We start from the raw sequence: 26,814 nt of genomic DNA, 5'->3' as shown, positions 1-26,814 counted from the left end.
AATAATTTACATGAATGGAATTGAAAATTTTCTACTCTGCGGAAGAGAAAAGAGACGCGAAGGAGTGAGAAACATCGACGCGGCATGATGAGAGAGAAAGAAGGGAGAGAGAAAGAGAGGAGAGAGAGAAAAGGTATGGATTAAACGAAGCGATGGAGGAAGAAAGAGAGATGAGGAGGGGTTGCACGAGCGAGCAAGGAGCAACGGAGAGGGCGAAAATCTTCTGGCATTTTATGTCAGTAATTACATGAAAGATGGTATAACCCAGCCAACCGACAGACCGACAGACCGACCGACCGAACCTAGACTCGCCTGACCTCCCCCTTCCAAGCATCCTCTTCGTTTCGAGTCAACCAACCAACGCGCATCCTCCCCTTTCAGCCGCAGGTTGAATCCCTTTTAGCCTCCGTTACTCATCTCCTCGACTATGTCCTTTCTATCCTTTCGCGGCTTTTTCTGTCTTCCTACATTCGTACAGAGAAACGAATGGCAAGCGTAGAATGCGAAAAAAAGAGAGACAGAAAGAAAGAAGTAAAAAGCGCGAGAAAGTCTTTTTTATGCTTTAATTTGTGTATGAAGTATGTCCAGCAGAGGATTCAACTACGTCGTGTGGCTGAGTCCATCTTTTCCCCCTTGAACTCGCCCCTGCCTCGACCTTCCAAGGTAACAGCCAGATAGCAACCCTTATACCGTCTCCTCGGATGAGCTTACAAGCGTAGATTTTCCGTAAAACGTAATACGACTGCGAGCGAAAAAGTCAAGCAGAGTCCGATCTTATCTATCGTTGACCCCGACACTTTATTCCGCACGATGCTATATATTAGCGCAAATAATATCGTCGTAAAGCAATCATCCCGGTTGCGATCTTCCTACGCCTACGCGCGCAGACTTTCATATACGAGAGCGTCGCACGGTGAGGATGTACGAACGTAAGTATCCGTCTATGCAACGTTAAGACGATGTGTATGCACGCGGTGAATTGATGGTAGCTCGTGAGCTCTATGAAATAAATTTGATTTCTTCTCTTCTCGCGTTCGAGAGAACCTTTGTCCCCTTGCGCTCCTTGCCGCGGCGATAATTTATCTCGTCGACTCTCAACTTTTCGGCCATCGAGAGGAGAATCTGTCACGTTGATATTTTCGTGAGTAACATTACACCGTATCGAAAGTCGCGATTACACTCATGTATAATTCATATCGCTTTAACAATGTAGCAAGGTCTCACCTTTACGATGCCTTACGACGTCTGCTTTCTCGTCTTTGATTTCGATTATGCGCGGAACGCTATGCTACATTGTGTCCGTCTTTTTGCAAGATAGTGGAAGTCATGGATATGCGATAAAGGTTACGCGAATAATCCTACTGCACTTTAGATACTGCATTTTCTGAGACAGGAATATATACTTCACAATTTTCTACGACACTTCGAGAGGAGTTCAAAGAAGGAGTTCCCCGTATTACTACGTGAAAGTTGTATGATTTGCAATTCGAAAGCAACCTCGAGTTACGATACCAATCGAAGAATTTGTTTTTCCAAGTTATATTGCAATAATTTCGAAACATTGATCATACCCAGAAAAGTAGTATGAAAACTGTATGCAAACCTGTGCAGCATGTACCTCAATCGATCTTTGAAGTCCCTGAGAAGTAATTATAATTAAATTTCTACGTCTCTTGAATGGCAATATAAATATGTCAAACTCTCTAAATACGCAATCGCGCGATCGAATTAGACAAAATAGTTGGCATATCGTATTATATTAAACAGAGTCGTAAGAATATACTCAAGTGCATTTTAATTAACTTTGAAAATAAAAATGTTGTATGTGTGGGCTAGAATAAAACTATTTTTCTTTATTATGAATTTGATTGCTCCGCTATTTTACTTTCCTCTTTTCCTCTCTCTCTCTCCTTCTTTTCTCACGAGATTGCAGACGATCGCCGACTATATACGATTTAACTTTTCTAGTTGCGTCGCGGACTTCGAGCACTCCTGGTATAATATAGCAGGTCGTTGCCGAGTTCTTCGCCGACATTACCCCTGGCTACTCGGTAGCTGTAGCGGCCATACGTCAACGTCCATTACACTTCCACCCCGCTGCTGGCTTTAATGTTTTCGACTCGGGCACTCTTTATCCCACCTTGCAGCTAATTAGCGAGCCAGATACCGGACACACGCTCCCAGCACTCCCATACCATCCGGCATGCACACAGTCTGTCCCTCTTTCTCTTTTTCTCTTTCTTTCTCTTTCTCCCTCTTTCTCTCTCTTTACTCGTATCCACAAAGTCCTTCTACATCCGCCCATCTCCCCTTTATCCGCGCGTCCTTACTCTCACGCGAGGACCTTGTTCCTTCCCTCTCTCGCTCTCTTCTTCGTCCTTTCGCGTTATCTGCGGTTCCTTCTCGTGCCCGAGGGACACGTCCTCTTCGTTCTAGCCGTCGCGGAACCGGCCCGACTCCACGATTATTCCAAACTCATTTTAACTCATTACCCGGGTTTGCCGTTGCAGAATGGCACGCCGACAAGTGCGCTGTACGTGAGCACGCCACGATACGATGCTCGGAAAGCCGGAATATAAATATGAAAATTCGCGTGAGGGCGTCTCCTCCCTTTCTCCCTCCCCCCTCTTCCTTTCCTTCCTCTTCACCCCTTCGCGTTCGTGACTGCTCTTGTACTTCGTGCCTTCGCGTGTATGCGCGCGTGCGACGATTTCATTAAAATTTATTACCGTTGCGGTAGATTTTTGTCGGACACGTATCATAACTTTCGAATCGTTGCGTATCGTATCTCGAATAAAAGTGTTAATTATTAAAAAAAAATAATAATTTTCTAGAAATAAATTACTCTCATTAATTAATTCGATTCCTCTTTTACCGAGGATGTAAAATATTATTATTTATTATTGTTGCTTATATGTACGTATACGTGTGACGTGAAACGGTGTTAATTCGCAGGCAATCGTTTCACGACGCAAATATATATAAAGCTTCGGAATAATTGTTTCGAGAAACTTTTTTTCGGCAGCAAGATTACGCGATCAGCTAAAGCGGCATTCAATTTTGAGTTCTTCCCAACTCCATTAACTACTTCTCCAAGAGGATACTCCGGCAGGCAGCGATCTCTCCTACAGTCATGGGAGTAATTCCTCTCCGACTTTGAGCGGTGTGTACATGGCGGCCAGGATAAGTTTCGAGCTGATCATTAGGTAAGTTTAGAAAAAGAGCCACTCCGAGGTTTCATTAGGAAATGGATGAAACAGTGGATATACGAGGATTGGAAAGGAGGCGGTTCTGTACGTAACAGGAATGGGTAAAGCTTTGAAGCTCGCGATGACTCGAACTGATAATCCATTAGGATCCGTCTACTTAGAGTATAACATCTATTTGAATGCAAATCAATAGGGAATGGGAAAGGACGGTAGCCAGTAATTGGTCCGGCTTTATTGGAGCTCTCAGTGTCTCAAAGAGCATCTCGTTCGGTCATCTCCTCTCTCTGGCTCCGCTTCAGCGTCTCCTGCCGTTTCCTCTCTCTTTCTCCCTCCCTCCCTCCCTCCCTCTCAATGCGTTCGCCATTGCTAGAGGAGCAGACAGAGGGTCTCACGATCTCTTTCCCTATGCTTCTCCGGAATTGCTCTTCCTCTCGCATTGATTTCACAAACCTCTGTCGCTTCCTCTACGTCCGCGCGCTCTCGCCTCACAAAGTATACATAAGACTCAATGGTAATTAACCGAGATCTCGTTCTCTTTAATCTGTTCCTCTATTGGAGCACTCAGTATATATTTAAACTTATTGTAATTGTTGCAAGTTACCACTTTAGCAAAATAACTCGCTATTACAGCTGTTCTTGTTAATGATGGATTAAGTTTGCAATTTTAATAGCGAATATTGAATACAAGATTATATTTCATAGCAAAGATTCAAACTTTTACCATTATATGCTATATATTATAATAATTAAGCATTAAAGCAGTTTTTTCCTAAAATAATATTTTTGAAGTAAAAATAAGATTTTGTTGTACTAACAAGATTGATAACCAGAACATTCTGACACTCTACTTTAACCAATAACATTTTCAATTTGGTCGTCGTATTCTCTTAAATAAAATCAGTAAATTATCGCTAATAAACAATGGTTCCTATTATAGCATCAAAGACAGTAAAATCTCTGAAAAAAATCAGTAAAATTTTATTACTATAATCACTGAAACATAAGACAAAAGAGAAAAGTATGAGTGCTCTCACCGCGGCGAAAATCAAGGAAATTGAGCTTTGACGAAATATTATCACTGTTGAATTAGTAACATTTCCACTGATTCAGTTTGAAAGAATAAATAATTGTTTGGAGTCACTAACGGTACACGAATTATATTTTTTTCTTTGACTAAAGATAAAAGAATTCAAAAGTCCTAAATTTCTAAAACATTTTGAACCGCGACATGCTAATGCTTGGAACATAATGCCTTTTAGAATTTTGACAATCGGACAAAGCGTGAACTAACGAGGGAAGCGTTGAAGCGTCACAGTATTCTCGTCTTCGCGGCTCGCAACAGCTCTCTTTTCCTAAGCAAAGTGCAGAACGATTCATTCCCCGTCGTTGCGCGAGTTAACAGCATGGCGCGAGATGAAATTAATTCCAACCACGTCCGAGCCACTCAATGGCTTCTTACTTTCCGTCGTCTTACCGTTGCGTACAAGTATCGCGAGTTCGGTAATGGCTTGTAAGAGGAAACGCCGAAGATTTATAGATTGCTACAACGAAAGTATATGTATGTGTGCGTGAGCCAACAATGCATCGATACAATATATATATCGGACCAAGGAGGTTGGCAGTATACATGACCTCTGACAAAAAAGCGTACACACAATCGAACCCGACGCGATTGCCAATGGAAGTTTCTTTTCGTGCGACTGCCATGATTAACGATTGAACGCACTCGACTTCCGATCTGAGACACTTCGACATTCCCTGAACGGTGAGGAACGGTCGCTTCGTCGTGCTCGTTCTCTCGATCACGCGCTCGATTTTTACTTCCCTCTTCTACTACCTTGCCCACATCCGCAAACGTTTCGCGCCTTCTTATTCATTGATATATCGCGACCCATTCATCTCCTGTTTCCGAACGGCATCCCATTTTTCTGCCACAAAGATGAGAAAAGGGAAAAATCAATGCAACTTCTTAGCACGACGATAGTGAAGTTTGTAACATTCAAATATCATCTAAATGCGTGATACAAATTTATTCGTCCGGAAACTTATCCCTGAACTTTATTGTATCAAAGAGATATTAAATTATTAATAGAAAGTTACATATAAAATTTTCTGTATAGATATATATATATATATATATGCGTTAAAATTTTCGAACTCTTGCCAAGCAGATAACGTTGTATAAGAATTTTAAAATGCCACGATTTGAATAAAACACACACATAATTAATTCTCTCGTCTCACTTAATCTTTTTCGTAGAAAATCATGTAAGCAAGATTAGTGGAAGAATAATGAGATCGCTATTAAAAGTTATTTCGACAGCGGAAGACTTAGAGTTCGTATATTCTTAGCGTGACGAGTGCGCTCTCACGACTTACAATTAGTTATATTTTATTAATAGTCTTGGCAACTTTACTACGATAAAATTGGAAATCATCTCTCGCGTATGCATCAAAATTGTCATTTTGTAATTCTCTCAATTTGCAATCAACGAAACAAATTGAACCCACATATATATTTACTTTCGCTTATCGGAAAAAAACTGACATTTTTTTACTTATATATTTGTACTCGCATTAAAAAAATTATACCACAAATTTTTTTGTTGTGTATTATTCAATAATTAAACAAACATTATTAAAAAATAATAATTTGATATTTTCAATAGATTGATACTGATTTTTTTAATAATATTATTTTCAAAAAATCATAAAATATCTTGTATATAAATAGTATGATAAAAATATGATATATTTACCATATAAGTGTATTATGCCATAAAATGATTTCTCTAGTATATTTTATCATAAAATATATATCGAATTAGAAAAGAACTTTTGTCTTGCTATTAAATTAGATGGAATTTTTTTTGCGAAAACAGTGCTACGGATGATAAACCACAAAGTACGTACATGTGATTGAGCTTAAATAGTGTTCTGCGGGATTAAGCGACGCAAATGTAATTTGCATAGATAACGAATTCGCTAAAACTCATTGCGATCGATTGATATATAATCACGGCGCGAACGACTCGCGGTTCAATCGGTTTTCGTTTTGTTGAGCGAGTTACGATCCCGGAATATACGTGAAAGCGACGTTCTCTGTCGATGATAATTCAATGCCCGTAACAAATCTGCGTGAATACGTAAAACTTTTCCTTGAAATTATAGACATGCTCTTTTCTCTTTCTCATGCGACATCTATTTCATCGATCTGTAAAACTAAACTTGTCAGTTAAATGGTTCTTTTCTTGTTATTAGACTGTAAATGCCTCGTTGAGTGGACAAGTGTCGACACAACGACGATAACTCTATTGGATCACATAAGATTTATTAAGGACGGTATAACTGATATGTCAACGGATAATTTAAATTGCACGTAACGCTTGAACTCATTGTACAATGATAAACATTATTATTGCGCAAGAGACAATTCTATTCAATAATGAAATACTATAGCTTGCACTACATCATTTTTACATGATCTAATATGCCTACTATTTATATTTTTCATTTAAAAAAATACAATTTAATGCAATGTAATACTATGAACATCATTACGATAAATCGCGTTGCGTAAAAAGCGATATTTCCGATTAGGACTAGTGGTCACTAAATATTTACTCGGCTTAAGTCGCAGACAGAATCGTTCTTACCCGCATTCCAGCTTATCGCATACATTTTCCACTCAACAAAATGCAATATGTTTTCACAAACGTCGTCATCGTTCGCTATTATATACATTCATTTGCTGCTAGTGTCACGAAACATCTACCTCGTTGGCGCCGCAGAATCGTTCTCGCAGCAACCCGGCATATATCACTCCTAGTTTCCACGATCCTCGAGCTAATCCCCATAGGAAGAATGAACGGGAAACGAAACGACCGATAAACAACGGCGTGTTATACGCTTGTCGTTATCTATCTGCCTGTACTGCCGACTCGCAGATTTCTTCTTGCTATGCGATGAATTTACAATCAAATTGTAGAGTCAAAGTGAAAGTTCAACTGTAGCATGTTGTTCTTTTTTCCATTTTTCCAATTGTCTCGTCACAGTGCAGAAAGAGAAAGAGAGAGAAAGGGGAGGCAGAAGGAGACAGATGAACTTTAAAATATATAGCTCAGTTAATCCCGAACGATCTCCTCCGATATCCTCGAGATAAATTATCACACTTTACGTAGTTCGATGTTGCATGCTTATTAGACTCTTCGTTCTTTAGCTTTCATAGCTTACGCCGCACCCGTTTTGTTCGCGCAGTGTTTAAAATTAATATATGGCTCGCGATGTGCATAAAAGGATCCTCCTCTCGCAGTAGCCGATGATCCCGTTTCCCATACAAACTTTTCGCACTCTGCCTACTTGTTTCACTTTCACGTTTTACTATCGAATGCGTCGCTTCTCGCATAGGTAAGTATTTCGCAAGAAGCGAACTGGTTGCAATAACGTTTTGATAAAAATATCACGTCAGAATATTGAACGGATGCAAATTAACATTCTCTTCGAGAATTGTCTTAATTCTCCTGATTCTTAACATATACATACCTAAAATAACACGTAAATGGATAATATGCACAAATATAATATGAAACTATAATAATGCATAATAATATAAAAATAAAATGCAAAAAGATTTCATAATGAAAAAGTTCAGAATTTCATTAAAGATTTCAGAATTTAAAATGTGTTTTCTGACAAAATTCTAATTAAGATTGCATTAGAATTTTGTCAGAAAATAGACATTTTAAATTCTGAAATTATTAATAAATATTCTGAAATTTTTAATTGTGAAATCTTTTTGCATTTTATTTTTATATTATCATGCATTACTAGTTTCATATTATATTATTTGCATATTATTTTAAGTATATGTTAAGAATCAGAAGATTGACGACAATTCCCGAAGAATGTTAATTATGCAATATAAATGTACATAATATAAATATTCAGTCCATATAATCACGAACTGATTAACGCTTTTCAAAATATATATATATATATATTTGCTCTGCTTTTCAGCAATGCTGCCCAAGTTTGAAAATAGTTAAGCAGATTCTAACGGGATGTCGGTCATTATGCGAGCTCGCAAACTCAAGGCATACGCAACTCTCGCTGCGTTTCGTTAACAATCTCCTTTCCGCGACAACGTCCCAGTAAAAGCGGCGAATCCTGGTGAAATGAGGTTTTACCAACCGACGAAGCAGTCGTTATACTCAACGCTTCTTACGTGCTTTCTCGCGTAAAGTATGCACCCGGCTAATGGTTCCGCGGAGAACAGATATTGCATAAAGACGCTCGGGTCCCGCACGTAAGATACTACGGCAGGCAATTAATTCCTCCGGTCTGACTTTTATATCGGAAGGAGATAAACCTGGACGCTCTTGGTCGGGAGACTTTAGGATCGTATATTACAACGTGATTTTATAAAGCTTTCCTTTCAGCCGATCATCAGACGCTACAATTACAATTTCGAAAGAGAAATAATAGCCGCATATCCCATCTGTTCTATTTTTATTTTAATAAGATATTGGAGAGAAAAAATTATATATGCTTAAAAAATTTGTATATTTTGTTAGTGCAATATGTTTTAAATATTTATATATATAAATATTTTGTTTTGGTGGTAGTATCATTTAATTTTGATATTAAGCAAACGTGATAAGTATTTTAAAAATATTCACCAATTTACTTTGAAAAAAAAATAACGCAGGATAATATGTATGGTAAACTTTTTGTTTTTCATAAACAAGATTCGCGTATTTACACAGTAAAATATCTCAACGAAAAATAATTGCGTATTATATGTTCTTACATTAATTACATTAGAATCTTTCGGATTTATCTCCGCGATCATTTTATATGCTGCTTCTGCAACAAAGTATATAGCTAATTAAATCATATCGTGTTACGATGTCGTATCTCGAATACTCGCGTGCGCCTATTTATAGTCGCGTCCCTTAATCCGTAGCTGTACCTTTATCCAGATACATTATCCGCCGCGGTGTGTACGTGTACCTGTAGCTAGTTGCTTTGAAAATGTGCCTTTACACATCATCCGGTCCGGATGGTCCGGTTGCAGAACGAGCGAACTGGCGCCAAGTGGATGTCACCATCACGTATTTGGCCTCACAAGGACGCGGCGTGCACGCGCGCGCACAAACGTGTCCCGGGTATTCCACCGCGGATGCCTTAGATTCCATACAGCTAATTAACTTTGCGTTATGGTGAATCTCTCGGGCTGAATTTAACCTCGCCGCGCGACCGCGAGCTACAATTATCGGCTTTCCTAGATCAGCGCGCGCCGGTAGAGCGGAAAAAAAATCAGCGCGGTGCTCTTCTGAAGTTGCGGCGGCCGTAATTGCTCCGCTCGCGTAACGTCTTACTCTCCGCGTCGATCTGAATTACTAATCGTCCTGCTCCTTGAACGAGCGAGCTAGCAAACGCGCGAACGAGTCGACGATGGTCGAATCACGCGGGAGTCGCTTTTAAGGAGATACGCGTTAGAGGCTCGATGACGGGGCGACAGGCGAAATGGATGGCGCGTAATTGCGTGCCACACGATAGCAAGAAGAAAGTAAATTTACGGACGGCCCGGCCGTAAATTGCTCGTCGGCGAATTGTACGGATGGATGTTCGTACGTGAGAAGTGCCGGCGCGTCAACGAGGCGATTTAAACGGTGCGAACGTAATTGCTGATTAACGCGGAAGAGAATTGCCGATTTCTTACTTTACATCGCTCCAATAATTCTAAATAGAAAGGTAGAGCTGGCGGAACAGTTTGGACTACTTTTAGTTTGTCATTCAATTAAATAGATAATTCAATCTTATTTTATGTTACTTTTATAACAGCGCACCTTATTATTAACAGTAATCAATAGGGATGGTCTTATCCGACAGGTTAATTATTATTAAAATATTTTTAACGTGAATACTTTGAGAAAGTATAAAAAGGCAAAATTACTATAATAGATATAGAAAATCTGCAAGATGTATCTATGTAGATATATGTTATTTTCACTTATTTATAATATTTTTCATTTATAGGGTAAAAATTCAAAGACAGGATAACATTCACAATTCATGTGATAAGAATATTTCAATTAAGGTATCTTCTCTCATTTTGTTATCAAGATGTGGGTTAATAAGATATCACGCCAACAGCTTAAGTTGCTCAAAATAAATCTAATTATTCCAACAAGTAATATTTAATTCTTACCTTAATTTTTTATTCTTCGTGGAAGTCAATATCCGGTAGCAGATCTAGAGCAAGATTGCACCAATTTGCATCGTTGATATTTGAATATATCTAGTCCGAAATCTCGTTTTTCTACATTCTACGATCGCTATACTTTAACCGCATGTAAATAGTTCATAATCAGAGTCGAAGCAAACACGCACGATTTAATTTTCATTTCCGCGTGCGGAAAATGAGTCATATATACTCTTATATCGTGCACATCTTGATTGTGCGTGACACTAAGTGAAAAAAGCAAGCATAACTTGACATTCTTATCATCGTAGGTGCAAACGTCTGTTACTTGCAACGTTCATCCTGACCGTGATTAACATATTAATTTTATGATAACGGTTCCACGGATGCTCTAACAATAAGTGATTCTGCAAATGCATCTTATATTCGAAAGAAAACAAGAAAACCGTCGATTAACATATAAAATTATTATAATGATTTTGATTTATTACGAAGTACCTATATTAACGAATAAAATGAAATATATATCATTGTCTCGTTGAAGTTTAGAATTTTCATAAATTTTGAAAAATATATTAAATCCACACGCGATTAAGCAAAGTTTCCGATTTTTGGTATATTATTTTATTTTTATTATAAAAAAATGAGCAAACGAGATTTTTTTTAATTTTTATATGTATAATAGCAAAGACTTTTTAGAGTGTCTAAAAGTCTTGATGATTTAAACTGTGTATCAATATCTAGCGTAGTTTTTACAAATATATTTTGCGCCAAGATTAAAATAATTTAAAACTCACCGACAGGCGAGACAGAGTTGTAGTATAACAAGTCGAATTCAATCTGTAATAGAAAAATATGTGCAAATTATATAAAGCAGTGTTTAAAATAATTCAAATTTTTTTTATTAATTATAACTGAATTTGTCGGATTTTAATAACAAAAAATTTAATAAGAAAAATTTATTTACAAAAATTACAATTTACGAAAAAAATTATTGAAATATAAACTTTTATGGATTTTGTATAAAAATAAATTGTGCTAACCTGAATCGTTGCTCTGTCATTGCATGATTCCCCAGGACTCCAATTCTTTCGTATCACTTACATAACACTCACGGAAATACAAAGTAATATAATTAACTACGACGCGCGGCATTTGTCACGGCACTCCCGATACCACTAATTAGTAACTGGTATTTATCCGCGGAATTAAACTTTTCGATCATTCTTTTAATGTTTTGACACAATACAATATATATTGGCATACCTAGAGTTTCCGGAATTGTTAAATATTCACATTGTCGATAGTACACTACATATTTAATAATACGACACTCGACCGATACTTTTTTCGAGACTCCCGATATAAACGCTACACTCGCTTGCTTGCAGATATTTATTCTTAGTAACTTAAGTTAGAACACAAATGTGATGAAATGACAAACAATTCTTACGAATAATTGATCATAATTCCTTTAATACTCACGAATGCGATTATACCCGGCACCACAAGCGACGCCATGAACATTTTACCTCGCAAACGAGGCAAGTGAATTTAACTTTGAGATTCCAAGTTTGCACCATACGCGAAATAAATATCATTCTTTACTATCAACTGCGGCAGGCGAATCGTTCGACAGCTAGTTTCTATTATGACTATTAGTCACTAGTACCAAATATGTCTGCGGCATATGAATGTAACCGGTATTGTAAATTATAACAATTATTTATCCGCGGAAATTAAAATTTTCGTCAATTTCATTAACATGTTTAATATAATATATAATGCGTGAAAGTACTATTGCGTAAAATTTTTATGAAAGAACTGTTACATATTCACATTATCAATAGTATGCTTTAATAATACGACAATTGTCTCTGATACTTTTTTCGACATTTCTGATATAAATACTACACGCGCTTACTTCCACAGATATTTATTCTTACACTTAGTAATTTAAAGTTATAGAATTCATGAAATACCAAACGATTCTTACGAATAATCGATCGTTTCTTTAATACTCACGAACGTGATTATATCTGCACCACAAGTGACGCTATGAACATACGCAAACGAGACAAGCCAACCTAATTTCGAGAGTCCAAGTTTGCACCATACGCGAATTAAATATTATTTATTAGTATACCAACTGCGGCATGCGAATTGCTTGTTCAGCTAGTTTCTATTAAACGTGACATAATCGAATATAAATTAATGCATATATGTATGAAATATAGAACGTGAATATGTCAAAAAATAATTTTTATCACTAGTTATTAATGAACACGTTAGTATATTTATTAGATGATTAATTTATATGTCTCTCAACAATATTATATGCATTGCGTGAGTTTTTAGACAACACATGAAAATAAAATCTTACATTAAATGTATGATAATTAATAAATGAAATAAGATAAACGTACTAAAGTCTTTTCCAAAAAGATATAGAAATCGATTTATTTGTTTTATAAATAAAAGAACAAAACGATGCGTTTAATATTTATAGTAAGACAAAGATCGCTAGATAAAAATCTGTAAAACACGATAAATGCGCTAAATACAAAATATATCACTTCTTTTTTTAATGAGTATTTCTATTCTTTTTAGAACTATACCTATCTTTAATTTAGCTTTTCATAGATATAAGCATTTATATCTCGTTTCGTAAAAATTATCATATTTGATGTATTATTTACGCACTACAGTTTTAAACAGGTTAGTAACTACTATACGTATATAGTGAAAACGGCCGGGCTTGCTTCCGAGAATCTCCTATTACACGCAGCATACTCGTATTTTTCAGTTTCTCGCTTAGTACTGACTCGGCTATCGCGAGGGTTACGTCGAGTTTTTCGCGTTTCTTATTAACATATTATAATATCCGAACGCGTTATTCGTATAATCTATAACATTCGTTTATAATATGAAGAGTGATCAATCAATTAAGATAAAGACAAAGTAACTCGTGCATTAATCATTTGTGATCAAAATTATATTAGTATTCTTATATTCAGTGTAGATATATATTGCATTAAATATGTCGTTTAATAAAAATTATAGCGCTCAACCGATTCACAATGGAGCGATATTTAATTCGTGCAAAATCGGAATCGCGAAATCGGCCCTAACAGACTCGGCGAAACCGGTGGGGTTGGGTATAGGGATGGGCGATGTTCAAAATAAAATCGATTTTCTTGTAAAAATAATTGATGAGTCGATTAATCAAATAAAAAATTATTAGTAATTAGGGTTATTATTTTATTATTTAATTTTTTTATATCTTGTTTCTTATTTAATACATTCTAGTTGTGTCCAAAGTTCTTCTACCTGAAAAATTATTATTATTGAGCCATCAATATACATATATATAATATAATATAATATAATATAATATAAACAATTTTTTTATTTATTCATGTACATGAGTAACTATACATCATCAAAAGACAAATATGCAGGGTTGCGCCGAAAGCTGCGTCGTATAGAAGGAATAGGTATACCATAATTCTTTCGATTTTGCCCAATAAAAATCGAAAATTGATTAATCAACCGACGAAAAAATCGACGAAATATAATCGATTATTTGAATTAAAAAATCGACATTTCCGATTAATCGAAAAACATCGCCCATCCCTACAGTGCGGGTTCAGTCGTGTCCAATCGTTGCGAGTGTTGGAAAAACGAGACCAATCCATCGCAATTAAAGCTGTGATCGCTGCAATCACTTATCATATCACGGTACGATATATATTACGCGATCATAATCTTGTGTCATCATCACATAATCTGTCTGTCAAGTACTGTGTCTCTCGGTGGTCAAGTTACGACTTTCAGTGTCGAGAATAAATATCACCTGTGCAAGTAAGTGTGAATACCGGAGAAATGTCGAAAAAATAAGTGTCGGAGGATTGTCGTATTATGTGTAGGTAGTATATTTTGTCGATATAGTGAGAACGTGCAACAATGTTCTCTCTCCGTGAAGACGTGTTAACTTCGTGCGTAAATCGTAATCTCGAAGTATTGTTAACGCATAGAGTGACAGAGTTTTCACACCTCAAAACAGACAAATATGTAACGTTTCACAAAATTTCATAAAGTGACATTACATTTTTATAATACATTTAGCCGATTAAACTTTTGTTCCACTTGCCGCGGCAATACTAACATTTTTATAATAATATGCTTATATTTTGAAACAATTTTATTTTCTTTCTTTTTTTACTTTTCTCTCTCCGCTCTTTCTTTCTCGCAACATAAGTCATAAATTACACACATTGAAATCAAAATTACTACTCGTGCAATACATTTTGATTCAGTAAATCACGTGTAAAATATCACGTTTTAATTGGTGAATTATCAGTATACATATAAACGTCGAATTTTTTGCTATGCAGTTGATAGATTTCAAAATTTTGTATTAAATAGGACTATAATTAATAAATCGTTATTAATTAAACGTGTCGTGTCATGCAACACGATCGATTCCTTGTGTACGTGACATTTTCTCAAAAATCGAAAAATTAAAAAATAATATCCGCTATACTTAAACTTTAATACCGATATTACACGAGTAAGAATAGTTAATGTTTAACATTACGCACTTTAAGTGCGATTGTCGTGTGAAAAAATAATCGTAAGGAATGATCGCATTAGAAGATTATTTATTGAGATTCCATTTAGAGAATAAATATGATACCATACTACTTGCTCGATAACAAATTAAAATGCTAATTAAAACGCGACGATTGTCCGAAAATATATATATAATATTTGTAGACAATAAAAGCGCGTGACACTTCTTGTGCGATCGGATTACAATCGAAAAGTCGTGCGCCGAGTTTTTCAACGTAGGCGTTGTTATGTTTACATTCCGTTGCTTTGTTGTTATTCTCGCGGCGTCAGTCAAGGTAGTAGGCAGAGAGAGTCGTTCACGCAGTATCGTTCTATACGCGATCGCGACAAGTATTGCATAGATAAATACGCGGGCGATCACATTCTTTACGACATTTTTCAACAGTTCATGGCGTTTTAATCAATTTAACATTAACTCTATTCGTGTACATTCGTATCATAAGATTTTAAGTATCGTTGATGCTATTTTTTAATATTTCAATCATTGACGAAACATGTTTCAAGAACGAATTCGACTGTCCAGCAACATTTTGATATCTCCACTCGTAATCAACAACATTTTGATATCTCTCAATTGTATTAAGGAAAATTTAGGATATATATTTTCGAATATATATGTTTCAGATTCTTCATGTTTATTATTTTTATTGTTATGTATTTTTAATCACTTTCATGTTATGACGCATACATTTATTAGCAATGGAAAACTTGGCATTGTCACGGCAAGTAGTGCATAAATTAGACTATGCAATTTTCGAACGTCGAGTACCGATAATGCAGTATATGACGGTAATGTTTGCGTTGTTTTTTTGCCAAAATATACATAATAAAGTGTGCGTTAATTTTCGGGAGTGCGCGATTTTCGGGAGTGCCGTACGAAGTGACGTGCAATTATAATAACGTTTGTCCGCAAAGTATCAGTGTCCATCAACAAAAAGGATATAACGAGAAGAGAAGGAGGCCCAGGGAGGCATCGGGCATTGGCAACACAACCCGAAGGTGAGCAATTTACAATTCATTTAATTTATTACTTATTTATTTATACATTATTTGCATGCGTTTTTATTTTCGTAATAGTGATCTTTTATATTATTGAATAATATAATGTATAAAAAATTTTAGATTTTATATAATAAAGTATTGAAAATTATTTGTATTTTTATATAAATACATAAATATATATATATTTTAATATTGTGTTTAAAAATATATAATTATTTAAAATGTTGATAAAAAATTTAAATTTTTATTTATTACATGTGAAAGTTTTATATATAAATTTTTTTTTAAACTAAATAATATTTCATTAAAAAAATCTATTTAAATAAACATTTTTTAGAGAATTATGTGCAATAGTAATTTTTAAAAGTGTTAAGAATAAAGGAAGAAAAATGTATAGAAAATTAAAGTGAAAGCAAAATTAGAAAAATTAAGAAAATTGATAAACATATTATTATATAGAGGAAAGGTATTCGCACGTTCCGACAAACAAATTCGCGATTTCATGATTTCGCTATAGTTTAGCAATTTCCTTAATTTTTCTAACTTTGTTAAATATATTTATATAAGATTATAGAAGTAATTACATAATGTAAAAAAAATAATGATTGTGCTTTTTCATATTATGTATCGTGCACAATATTGATATGAGTACAAATTTGTAATAGAAGAAAAAATAATAAAAAGAAAACAGATGTGCTTTTTAAGTGCTATATGTGTGATTAAAATATTAATTATTTTAGACATATCTTTTATAATTTATATATTATTTTATAAATTGTATATATTTCTATGTTACAGATTACATCATGTATCTCAACTTTGTTGTTGTGCATCGTAATGGTGAGTAATGAATTCTACATTTTTTTTTTTATTTTAATCTTGAGGTGCAATAGATTTGTGAAATTTATATATTACATATGTGTATAGAAGTTTTATAAAAATAAATAATATAAAAATAATTTATATTATTAGTCTTTATATAAATTATTTGATATCTGAATTAAGAAATTTAATATTTAATAAAAATATTTAAATCTTTCATTTTTTGATAATTAAATGTTTATATTTTTGGATTGCTCAATTAGTATAATTTCATTAGTAGTAAGAAAATTAAATAAAGAAAATTGGAAATATTAATAAAAAAATTTGATAATTAAAATATTTAAATAAAACTTACAACAAAAATATAGAAAAAAAAAGAAATTAATAAAATTCTATATACAATGTTAAATCGGTTTGTAACAGATATGATAATAAATGATTATTCATATAACCATGGGCATGTCGTGGGATAATATGGAATGGACGATCGTAGCTGAAACTCGTTTGAGCTTAAATATTTATAATCGTCTTAGGCTCATAGTAATTAATGTCAATTATTAAAACATATTTTAATATTAATTATTATTAAAACTATTTAATTGCGTTCAGAACATACTTCTTTGTACATGTTTCATACTAGATATCGTTGATCTCCTCCCCTTTTTCCATTCATAAAAGAGCAATTAATAAAATTAAAGCGTTTAGAATTATTACCGACTTACGAAAATGTATCTACGTTTTTCATCATAATGACAAGTGATGCGATAAATGACGAACATGTATATTAAAATAGAAGTCAGCATTAACCTGTCTTGTCTGGTCGAGTGCAATAACACGGGAATTCTGATCCAACGATCGCAAAAATATCTTCCTCTCGTGCTTCTCCATCTGAATGCGACTTGTTCTATCATCGGGAACATAATGCCGCGCGGAGCAGGTACTCATAACGCTCGGCCAACTTGTTGAGATATAGCTCGGATAGTGTTTCAATCGCCGGGTCCCCCCGTATACCACGAGCGTCGACAATGATACGTGCACGTATGCAAAACGTATTACAATATTGGATAGCGGGGCTATGCATCACGATAGTCGAAATAAATCAGCCGGCAACAAGCCTCGACGTGTGGCGAGGGTAAGTCTTAAATAATTTAGCAATTTTTCGACGCCACGACCTTAAGGTCACGCCGAGCATCGCGTAAATCCCTTTGGCTGTAGCTCGTAAGGCCCTTCCCTTTCTTTCTTTCTCGCGCCGAGTACCGCATCGAGATACTGGAAACCGAGAGAAAATCGCGTGTTTGCGAAAAAAGCGCGTATCCCACGTGCTTGTGTCCGCGGTAATAAAAGAGTCGTGTGCTTCGCGTATACCGTTGAAACGCTTCTCGCAAATCGAGCAACAAAACATCGCGTATACTGCGGCGAATATTATGTAAGCGTTTCAGCATGCAAAAATGAAACCTGTCTCTTTGCCTAGTTTACTCCTCTCGCTAAAAGCTCAAAAGCAACGAGAAAAATTTCTAATCTTTCGGTAAAGAAATTTTTTAGTTTCCGTTTTATCGTTTTTTTTTGTTTAAATTAAAATTGGACATACATAAGTTGCCATTTGCAAATGTACGGACTGCTGTCCACTTTGTCAAAATCAATATTTACTTTTTTTCTATGCGTATATATTAACATTAATTTAAAGGTAAAGCGCGCTGCTATTAGGGGGTTTTAAAAAATATTATATTCAAATATAATATTATATATTTAAAAGATAATATAGCAATCATATATTACATTAAAGATATATTGTTATTGAATTTCGATCATGTAATAATGATTATGAGCATGTATAAATATACTATAAAATAAACAATTCTCGCGTTAAAAAGTTGTAATTCGCGCGTAATTTTACAAGATTGCATCACAACATAACACGACTAACACTGTGTCTAAAGACGACAAAATGCCACTTGATCTCTCGAATCGCTCAAGTGTATTCATGCGTGTATATATATGTTCTCTGCTCTGTCTTTTTCTTCCTCTCCCTTTCTCCGCTCTCGTTCTTCTCCCTGCGCTTATAATGGCCAAACACATAATAAGGAGGGCAAAATGCTCCTGTATGCGATATGTAGGGCGGTTAACAATGGAGCACACCTGAGTACGAGCCGGTGCGTTTGAGATAGCTTTAGGGAGGTAGAAGGTACCGCATGGTGCATCGGTATGAAATTTGAGGGAGAGAGGGAGGGACAAGAAAGGGAACGGGATAAAAAAAACGAGCAAGCCTTGCACGGAGAAAGGCACAAGAAAAACGTAACAATGCTTTCAGCCTTTCTGCTGCGCTTCTTCTTTTCGTTTTTCTCTTCCTTCTCCTCTTCTCTTTCTCCGCCTCCTTTTCAACAGCGGCTGATGCTGCAATCCCGAACCTCTTCCCCGATCTCTTGTCGACGAGTTTGGGTGCCAATGCGACGCTCTCCGATTTGTTCGCAAAACACCGAACACAGGCGGTCACCTGGTATGCGCGGCATTGTCCAACAACGCGTGTGCGTGACTTGTCTCACTCACGTTTTTCTGTCCTTTCGAAAGGAGTCGGGCAGAATATTGCATTTTCTTATACTTACGACAGAATAACAGAGCTCTTTGATAAGGCGATATATTTTATAATGAATGTCACTGTGTTCGAGATGAGATAAATGGATCTTTTTTCATTTTTACTCGCTTAATATAAAATTATTTCACAAAGTATAAGAGCAAGTTCTAAAAGCTATAAACGCAACTTTTTTTTATTAAATTTATTCTGCTCATTTATTAATATTCTTTATCCCAGGAATATCTACCTAACAGTTATACGTAAGTGTAGCGTATTTAAGTATATGATTCTTTAAATGTATTTGGCGTTATGTCTACAATTCTGCTTGCCGTTAATAACTTCCCTTTGATCAATTACTTTTCAAGTACTTTCGACATTAATGTTTTTTCACCGCTGCGAGAGATCATTAACCATTGCAGGCTCGCTGCTCCCGACATTAAAATTTAAAACGGCGGTGATATAATTACGAGCAGCGGCTGAGATTTGCTCTTGCCGAGAATTCTTGAATCGCCACTAATACCGTGCTGTAAAAAAAATTAATAGTTGCATCTAACAAAATTTTTATAACACATATTATATTTGTATATATACATATATATATATATATATATATATATATATATATATATATATAATTGAATAAAAAATTGTTCGCGATATATTCGATAAGATATGATATTTTTAATTGCTGAGATTTTACCTTAGACAAACATTCTGATGTTTACGAAGCATGTTAAAATGTTTATGTTATAATCTACATTCCTTTTTCCGACAACATTGACCATGTAAGAAAAAATTCAGACAAGTAGAATGTATAGAAAAAATTAAATATCTGCATTCGTTCGCGAAAGAAACATCTGTGTGTATGCATATTCTGCAATAATATAATCACTATGCATCGGTATATCGTTGTGGCAAGTATAGTTAATTCTCGTAAATTATATTGATTTTGTTATTAAAGTCGCGGCGAATGAGAGTTACTCGCGATGGAATGCTGCAGAAAGAGAGCTCCACACATGTTCAAAGACCCTGTAGACGGGATTCTCGGGCGAATCGTATAAGAGGGAATGAACGTAATCTGAAGTGTACGTAACGAAAGAAGCTTTCACGCGATATCGGATTATTGCCCGACTAATAGCCACCATCGACAAAAACGAACGTTGCTAATGAATCCGAGAGTATTGAACCTCTTATGAAATCATGAGATCTCAGTCATTCATAACCTGTTGGAAAAAAATTTTTTTTCTAATTTAATAGAAAAGTTGAAATTAATCCAGATTAAAGGAATTTAAATTAATTCAAAACGAATGTGTTTACGGTATAGATTTTTATCTGCTAACATAATTCCGAGAAAGCTTCGATAGATATCGCTTACAACTGTGTCCCTGCGCACGCCAAGAATTATAACAACAGTCAAGAGGGAGATAATTAAACCTCCAGTGTGTCTTAAGTGCCGCTCTTTTCCCCGTCCCTTCGACAGTGTCTCCTTCTTGGTGCAACGGGATAGTTATTTCCTGCCTGTCCGTCCGCGCTATACGTGACCCTCAAGGCCGACATGGATATGACATGGATGAGTGATTTTGTCGGACGTGCGTTTAAGATGAAAACGTATCTTTCTTCGATTAGAGTATTTGTTCGTATCTCACGCGGTTCGAAATAAATGAGCGTTCGGTTAAACTTATCGACGGAAGTTGTTACGTCATATTACACAATGAATCCAGATAAATCGCGTCGTGCACGATTTACAAGTACAAGTCAAGGGTTATATGTGTTAACTATACTTGAATAACGAGTCATGTGTCGAACCGTGTAACGGTGCTAGTTAAGAGGCTTTTCAATCCAAACGTTTACGACAATCCTTTATTCTATCCAGTCGTAACTTAAACAGAACTTATATTTATTTTAACTCGCGATTGCGCGATTTACGATCAATATATAATCCTATACGAAAGACTGCGAAGCGTGCAGTTACGATCGAACAGCGAATTTCGAACGGTGAACAATAACGCTACCACAATATCGGGTGATGCCACGGTCGTCTAGTTGATAGTGAAAATCGAAGCAACCTGATCCAAGGGACCAAGGACCCGCTGCATAATGGAGAGGCTGTCCTTAACAATCGTGTAAAAAGACGCCGGGCCATTTTAGATTGAGGAATATTGGGGCATTGTGAGGCCGCGCGGTCGACATGCGTGTCCGTATGCGTGTGTACGTTGACAATGGGAAGCTTAGTGGGTGCGTTAATCCGGCGTGTGTGAGGCTGGACTGTGGGAATATTTCGTTGGGAGAGAGAGGAATAATAGAAGGAAAGAGAAAGAAGATAGAGACGGCGGTCTTGACTCTATTGTTGCATCTCGCGGCGATACTATCTGCCGGTACACGCGATGCCTCTGTCGGCGAGCCGACAGTGTTGACTCGCGTTTAAAGTCTCGTATACATTTGTGTGCGAGCACGCTCCGCTCTTTCTCTTTCTCTTTTACGCGGGGCTCGACCAGCGCAGTAATTGCCGCGAACACAGCCGAGGCAGCGATCGTCTCGCGGACAGGTCTCTCCGTTTATCGAAGCTGCACGGCGCACCTTCATCCGGAATCGATGAACTCATTGTCTACTACACTCGCGATCTCCGCTAATGTCTAATAACGGAAGAGCGGGAGAGGGCTCATCGGAAGTGTCATTCGTATATGAAAAATGGAAGAGAGGTTACGACGAACGCGAAGACAATCGGAAGATGAGCAAAGTTCGTGAGTCATTCTCTGTGTGTTGGCTTTTCTCATCGATATTTAAATTTTGTCTCATTAATATTATGCGTTATCGATTTTTCCGCGACATGTTTTTAGCTATGCGTATCAAGTTATTTATAGAAATTATCTTACAATAATAAGAACAGAAGAAATATTATAACTCGCGAATTCGTCAATATGAAATTTTGCATTCAAACAATTTGTCAAACAATCAATCTCAAGTAAAAGATTAAAAGTTCCTTAAAATACTATGTAATCTCAAATGTCTTATATTTATATGATTATAGCAATATAAAATTGGAGAGTGATTAAGTATCTATATATATATTTTTGTTTTTTTGTACAAATTTTCAACTTTTAATTTAATATTTTCACCGCAATTATCAAATCATAAAAGAATAATTTTATACGTATATACAAGTATGTGGCTTTTTTCAAGAATTAGTTTTTATTCCTTATATAGTATTACAAGCAACTCTTAGCTCTCTTCTTCGATGCCGCGTTTCCTTATCGAGGGTTGCAATTTCATCCTTTCGGTCGAGTGGTTTCGAAATTCCAGCCCTGACGGGCGACACCCAACGACGTCTTCACGCCCGTTAAGAGTCCCCGTTCTAATCTCGAGAGCGGATATCGAGTCGGTGTACTATGTCGCCGGTGATCGGTCAGAGGATCGCTCTCTCGGAAAAGTGGCCGGGTATTTTTGTAGTCACTGAACGTGGGAATGATTTTGAGACGAGAGCAGTGGGAGAGAAAGGGGTGGACGTAGATGAAAGAGGAGAAGAACGGGGCACCTGGACGTCTCCCTGAGAGTCCAGTCTTCTTGATGCGCGAGCACAGATCACGCATACACGCGTAAGGAGTTCTTTCTCTTTCTCTTTCTCTCTCTTTCGTGCGCGCCTACGAGGACGCTCACGATGCAACACACGTGTCGTCCCGTGTATGCACGTTCATGCAGTTTGTAACGCGCGGAACAGGTATTCCCCCATTGAAATAAGGTAACGTCGCGAATATGAAATATACCCTCTTGTACAACTTGATAATCCGTGGTTACCATAAATCCTGAGTGATTATCCGCGTGTCTATTTATAAGCCTCATGGCGTCGCCCTCACCTTCGCAAGCCTCATCCCGCATACCTCCTGCATCTTTCTCTTTTCTCTTTGTTCAGTTATTCTCCCCGGTATTCTCGTTTTCTTCTCGACGATGCCGAACGGGATCTCGAAAGAGTTCCAACATTCGTACGTATATGCGCGTGTCATGGCTTTCCATGGTGCGCGCATACATAAGGCTTCGGAGATACGCCCGATAGGATTAATCGGCTTACGACGAAAGCTGCGTTTTCGCGTCGAGACGCGAGAATGATTTGTTGCTGGACCGTTTGTCCGCACCTGCGATAAAAATGTTGATCGGTTGAAAGGAGACGTAACGCTAAGAAATCATAATGAACGATAGGCAATAAGAAATGACGCGTTTTTTTTTTCTCGTGTAGAATAATGCGACAATGTATATATACGGACATACATAGAAAATATACTCGAGATTAATTGTCCCAATTCTAAAGAATACGAGTGAATTTATGGTATGAGGACAGTTAAGTGGAGCTGCGAGGCGGATATGTCTTGGCGCGAGTTCACAATCCAGCATCACGCGAGGCTGGAGAAAATGCAAGAAAATGTATCGAGTCAGAAGATAATAAATAATTCAGTTTGATATACGAGCTCCAATATCGCGAGATCTCACCGCGTGCCGTCCGTATACGGATATGTGCGAGTGGGTTGTCGCACATTTTGCCTCGTAGACAGATATGTGCATATCGATCATTCTGGATGCATTGACAGCTTCATTCGCGAGCATATTCCGTGGAATTACACCTCCGCATCCGAGTCCCCTTGCTTTCCTTAAAGATTTCAGAATATATTAAAATACCTTCTCTTCCATAAAGATGACACAAACTCTTTCATCACAATAACTTTAACAACGTTTTTCTTAAGTTTGAAAAATGCTTGTAACAAAAATTTAAATTAATGATTGTAAGCAATACTCGATGCATTTCGATAATTAGTTTACCAAACAAATTTTATATAGAAGAAAAAGGAAGAGAAATATAAAATTATTACCATTATTAAATTGATATTGTATGATATAAAAAAAGTCACGATGTTCATCATATACAAAAATTTCACGTTTTTATATTATATTATTTAATGTATGTACTCGCACAAATCATTATATGTCAAAAGATCGCGTATTTAAACAAAAAAGTTTAATACAAATCGCTAAATTAATTCATCTTTATATTAATTAATATTTTATTAATTGAAATTGTTCCGAATATTATAACGCGAAAGTAAAGTAAAACAGCGGGTGGTTTAAAGTTTTAAAGCGAAAGATGCAATCGAGTGTCGATCCATCCGAGATAACGATGGCGCTAAGCGTGGAGAATGATTTTTGGTTCGCGCGCGCTGAAGAGGTCAATGCTGAGAGAAGGCGAGGAAACCGGGAGTATAACATCGTCGCCACAGGCACACTGTGCGGCAAGCTATTAAAAACCCAAGTTATGAATGAAAGCCGGGGCTGAAATAGAATGGCATGCCGGGTCCCGCCCACAGGAACAGGTACGAACATCACGACTACGTACAGCCTCGGCTGAGACCAGAGATGTCAAAAGATTCCCAAATAGCTACAGACGATTACCGAATGCGCAAGTCGCCGCCTCGCGCGCGCAAAACCGGTAGTCGAATCTTCGGATAATTCAATTACTATGCACGTGTCAAAATCAACTTGTTCACGTCAATACTCGCTGGGCTCTATAAAAAAAGATTGTACGGCAGAAGTGTTTGTATAGGCGATTCATCGACGTGTTAAGAGTTCGTTATGCGCTTCTTGACGCTTTTAATATTCTCTTCCGAGAAGACAAATTTATAGAGTAGATTTATGAAGAGCTTTATAATCGAGTATAACGGAGAGACATACACATACAATTACATTATTTTATTATATATATATTTTTTATTATGATAATTACAATTTAATTAAATGCGTTAAATGTGGAAGGGGAGCAGTAATTTGATGATTCGATAAATTGATATGGAAATCTTAAGTTGGATCGATCGTTCGAAATTCGACGTTAAAGATTCTGGAAAGGACGGGGCGTCCGACTATCTGTCACATTCTTGACGTCAGCGCAGCCGGTATCCGGAGAGCCGGTACTCGAGCGTCCTGACGATTCAATTAGGATTCAGGCACGCCGGCGAAGGTCCGGATCTCTCCTCTCGCCTCTCTTACCATCTTTCTTTCGTGATATAATCGATCGCCGATTTCACAAGAGATCCGACCGATCGTACTCTCGCTCTTTGATATATGAAGAATCAGATGCAAGCATCTGCAAGGCATCAGGCTCTTCAAAATGCGATTTAAGTAACAACATAATAAACGCATCGAGAAAAAAGATAATTGCTCGTTATCCCGCAAATCATTAATTTTAAATATAATTGATTACGTAAAACGTACCCCGGGATTTTTCAATAATACAATTCTATCAGTAGTTTATAGTTAACGTAAATTTGTTTCTCAAGATTTATATACATATATAAAATATTATATATAAGTATGTATACATATATCGTTATATGACGAAATACGAGCAAATTCGATTCGAGAACAAAGATCTATAGTCAGTCGAGAATGGATCGCAAATTATCTCGAAGTGTTATGTTTTACGCGCGGACAATGTCGAGAGCGTTACGTTTAATCAATCGCGAGAAGAGAACCCAGTCGTTATACCACTACGTCGTCTACACAGACGAGTCGCCGACGAGACTAAGGAAGTGGGACCAAAGTATCGGAGCAAGGGCTGAAAGCCTCGATGAAGCCATCGTCGAGAAGCGTCGCGGGGACAATGGAGCAATCAATAGGGTAATGTGAGGACACTTTATCGAATTATCGATGCGGTCGACACTGGCGTACCTACGGTCAATGGACACGGGTACCCTGCTTTTCGAACGAACCCTTACTCGCCTCACCGTCTCTCTCGCTCCTCTCTCTCTCTCTCTCTCTCTCTCTCTCTCTCTCTCTCTCTCTCTCTCTCTCTCTCTCTCTCACCCGCGTCCATCTCTCTGCCTCGCTCCCTCTGGTCAACCCGTAGTACTCTCTTTGCTGCTTTCAATCTGTCTATCCGCGTCTCTTTCTCGCTGGTTCCCGTCAATGTTCGGCGACTGATAGAGCCGGAGCATCCGCGCTGTAACAAGCTCAGTCGCCCTTGACACTTTGGGCCGTTAATGTCCGAGAAGCACGCGATAAATCCAACCCCGAACGAAAGGCGTATTTCTATCTTACCGCGGTGCTATCCCGGGAGTGTCCTTCGGTGCAGGAAGGAGTGCCTCCGTGGCGTATGTCATCTCTCACACTCGCTAAAGATACTGGTTTGTACACTTGTCCTATTTCTGCACGGTGTATTCCTACCATTTGCGATCCTTGTATCAAACAAATTGCAAAATCTTCTCTATCTCTTTTTATTCTCTTTGTAACGAAAAACCAGTTCCTTTGAAACAAAAATAATTATGTAATATAGCCATTGGCATGTGACAGATCAATTAATAAAATCGATCGATCGATCCGTAAAACTTTATTCC

At 36.8% G+C, this 26,814-nt stretch overlaps 1 protein-coding gene across 1 annotated transcript in view; it reads left to right on the top strand.

Moving 5' to 3' along the window:
- The first annotated feature begins 15,346 nt into the window (after positions 1–15,346).
- Positions 15,347–26,814, top strand: part of Sox102F (transcription factor Sox102F) — a 157,127-nt gene continuing 145,659 nt past the window's right edge. The window contains exons 1-2 of the mRNA XM_085488659.1: positions 15,347–16,050; positions 16,852–16,893. Of these exons, the coding sequence (XP_085344785.1) occupies positions 16,891–16,893 (3 nt within the window). The 5' untranslated portion in view covers positions 15,347–16,050; positions 16,852–16,890. The remainder of the gene's footprint in view (positions 16,051–16,851; positions 16,894–26,814) is intronic.

The sequence above is a fragment of the Nylanderia fulva genome, unplaced genomic scaffold, assembly GCF_048542155.1.
Source record: "Nylanderia fulva isolate GAGA-0341 unplaced genomic scaffold, ASM4854215v1 Scaffold7, whole genome shotgun sequence".
NCBI classification, from domain to species: domain Eukaryota; kingdom Metazoa; phylum Arthropoda; class Insecta; order Hymenoptera; family Formicidae; genus Nylanderia; species Nylanderia fulva.
Note: the sequence above shows the minus strand (reverse complement) of the source record. Positions and strands in the feature narration are given on the sequence as shown.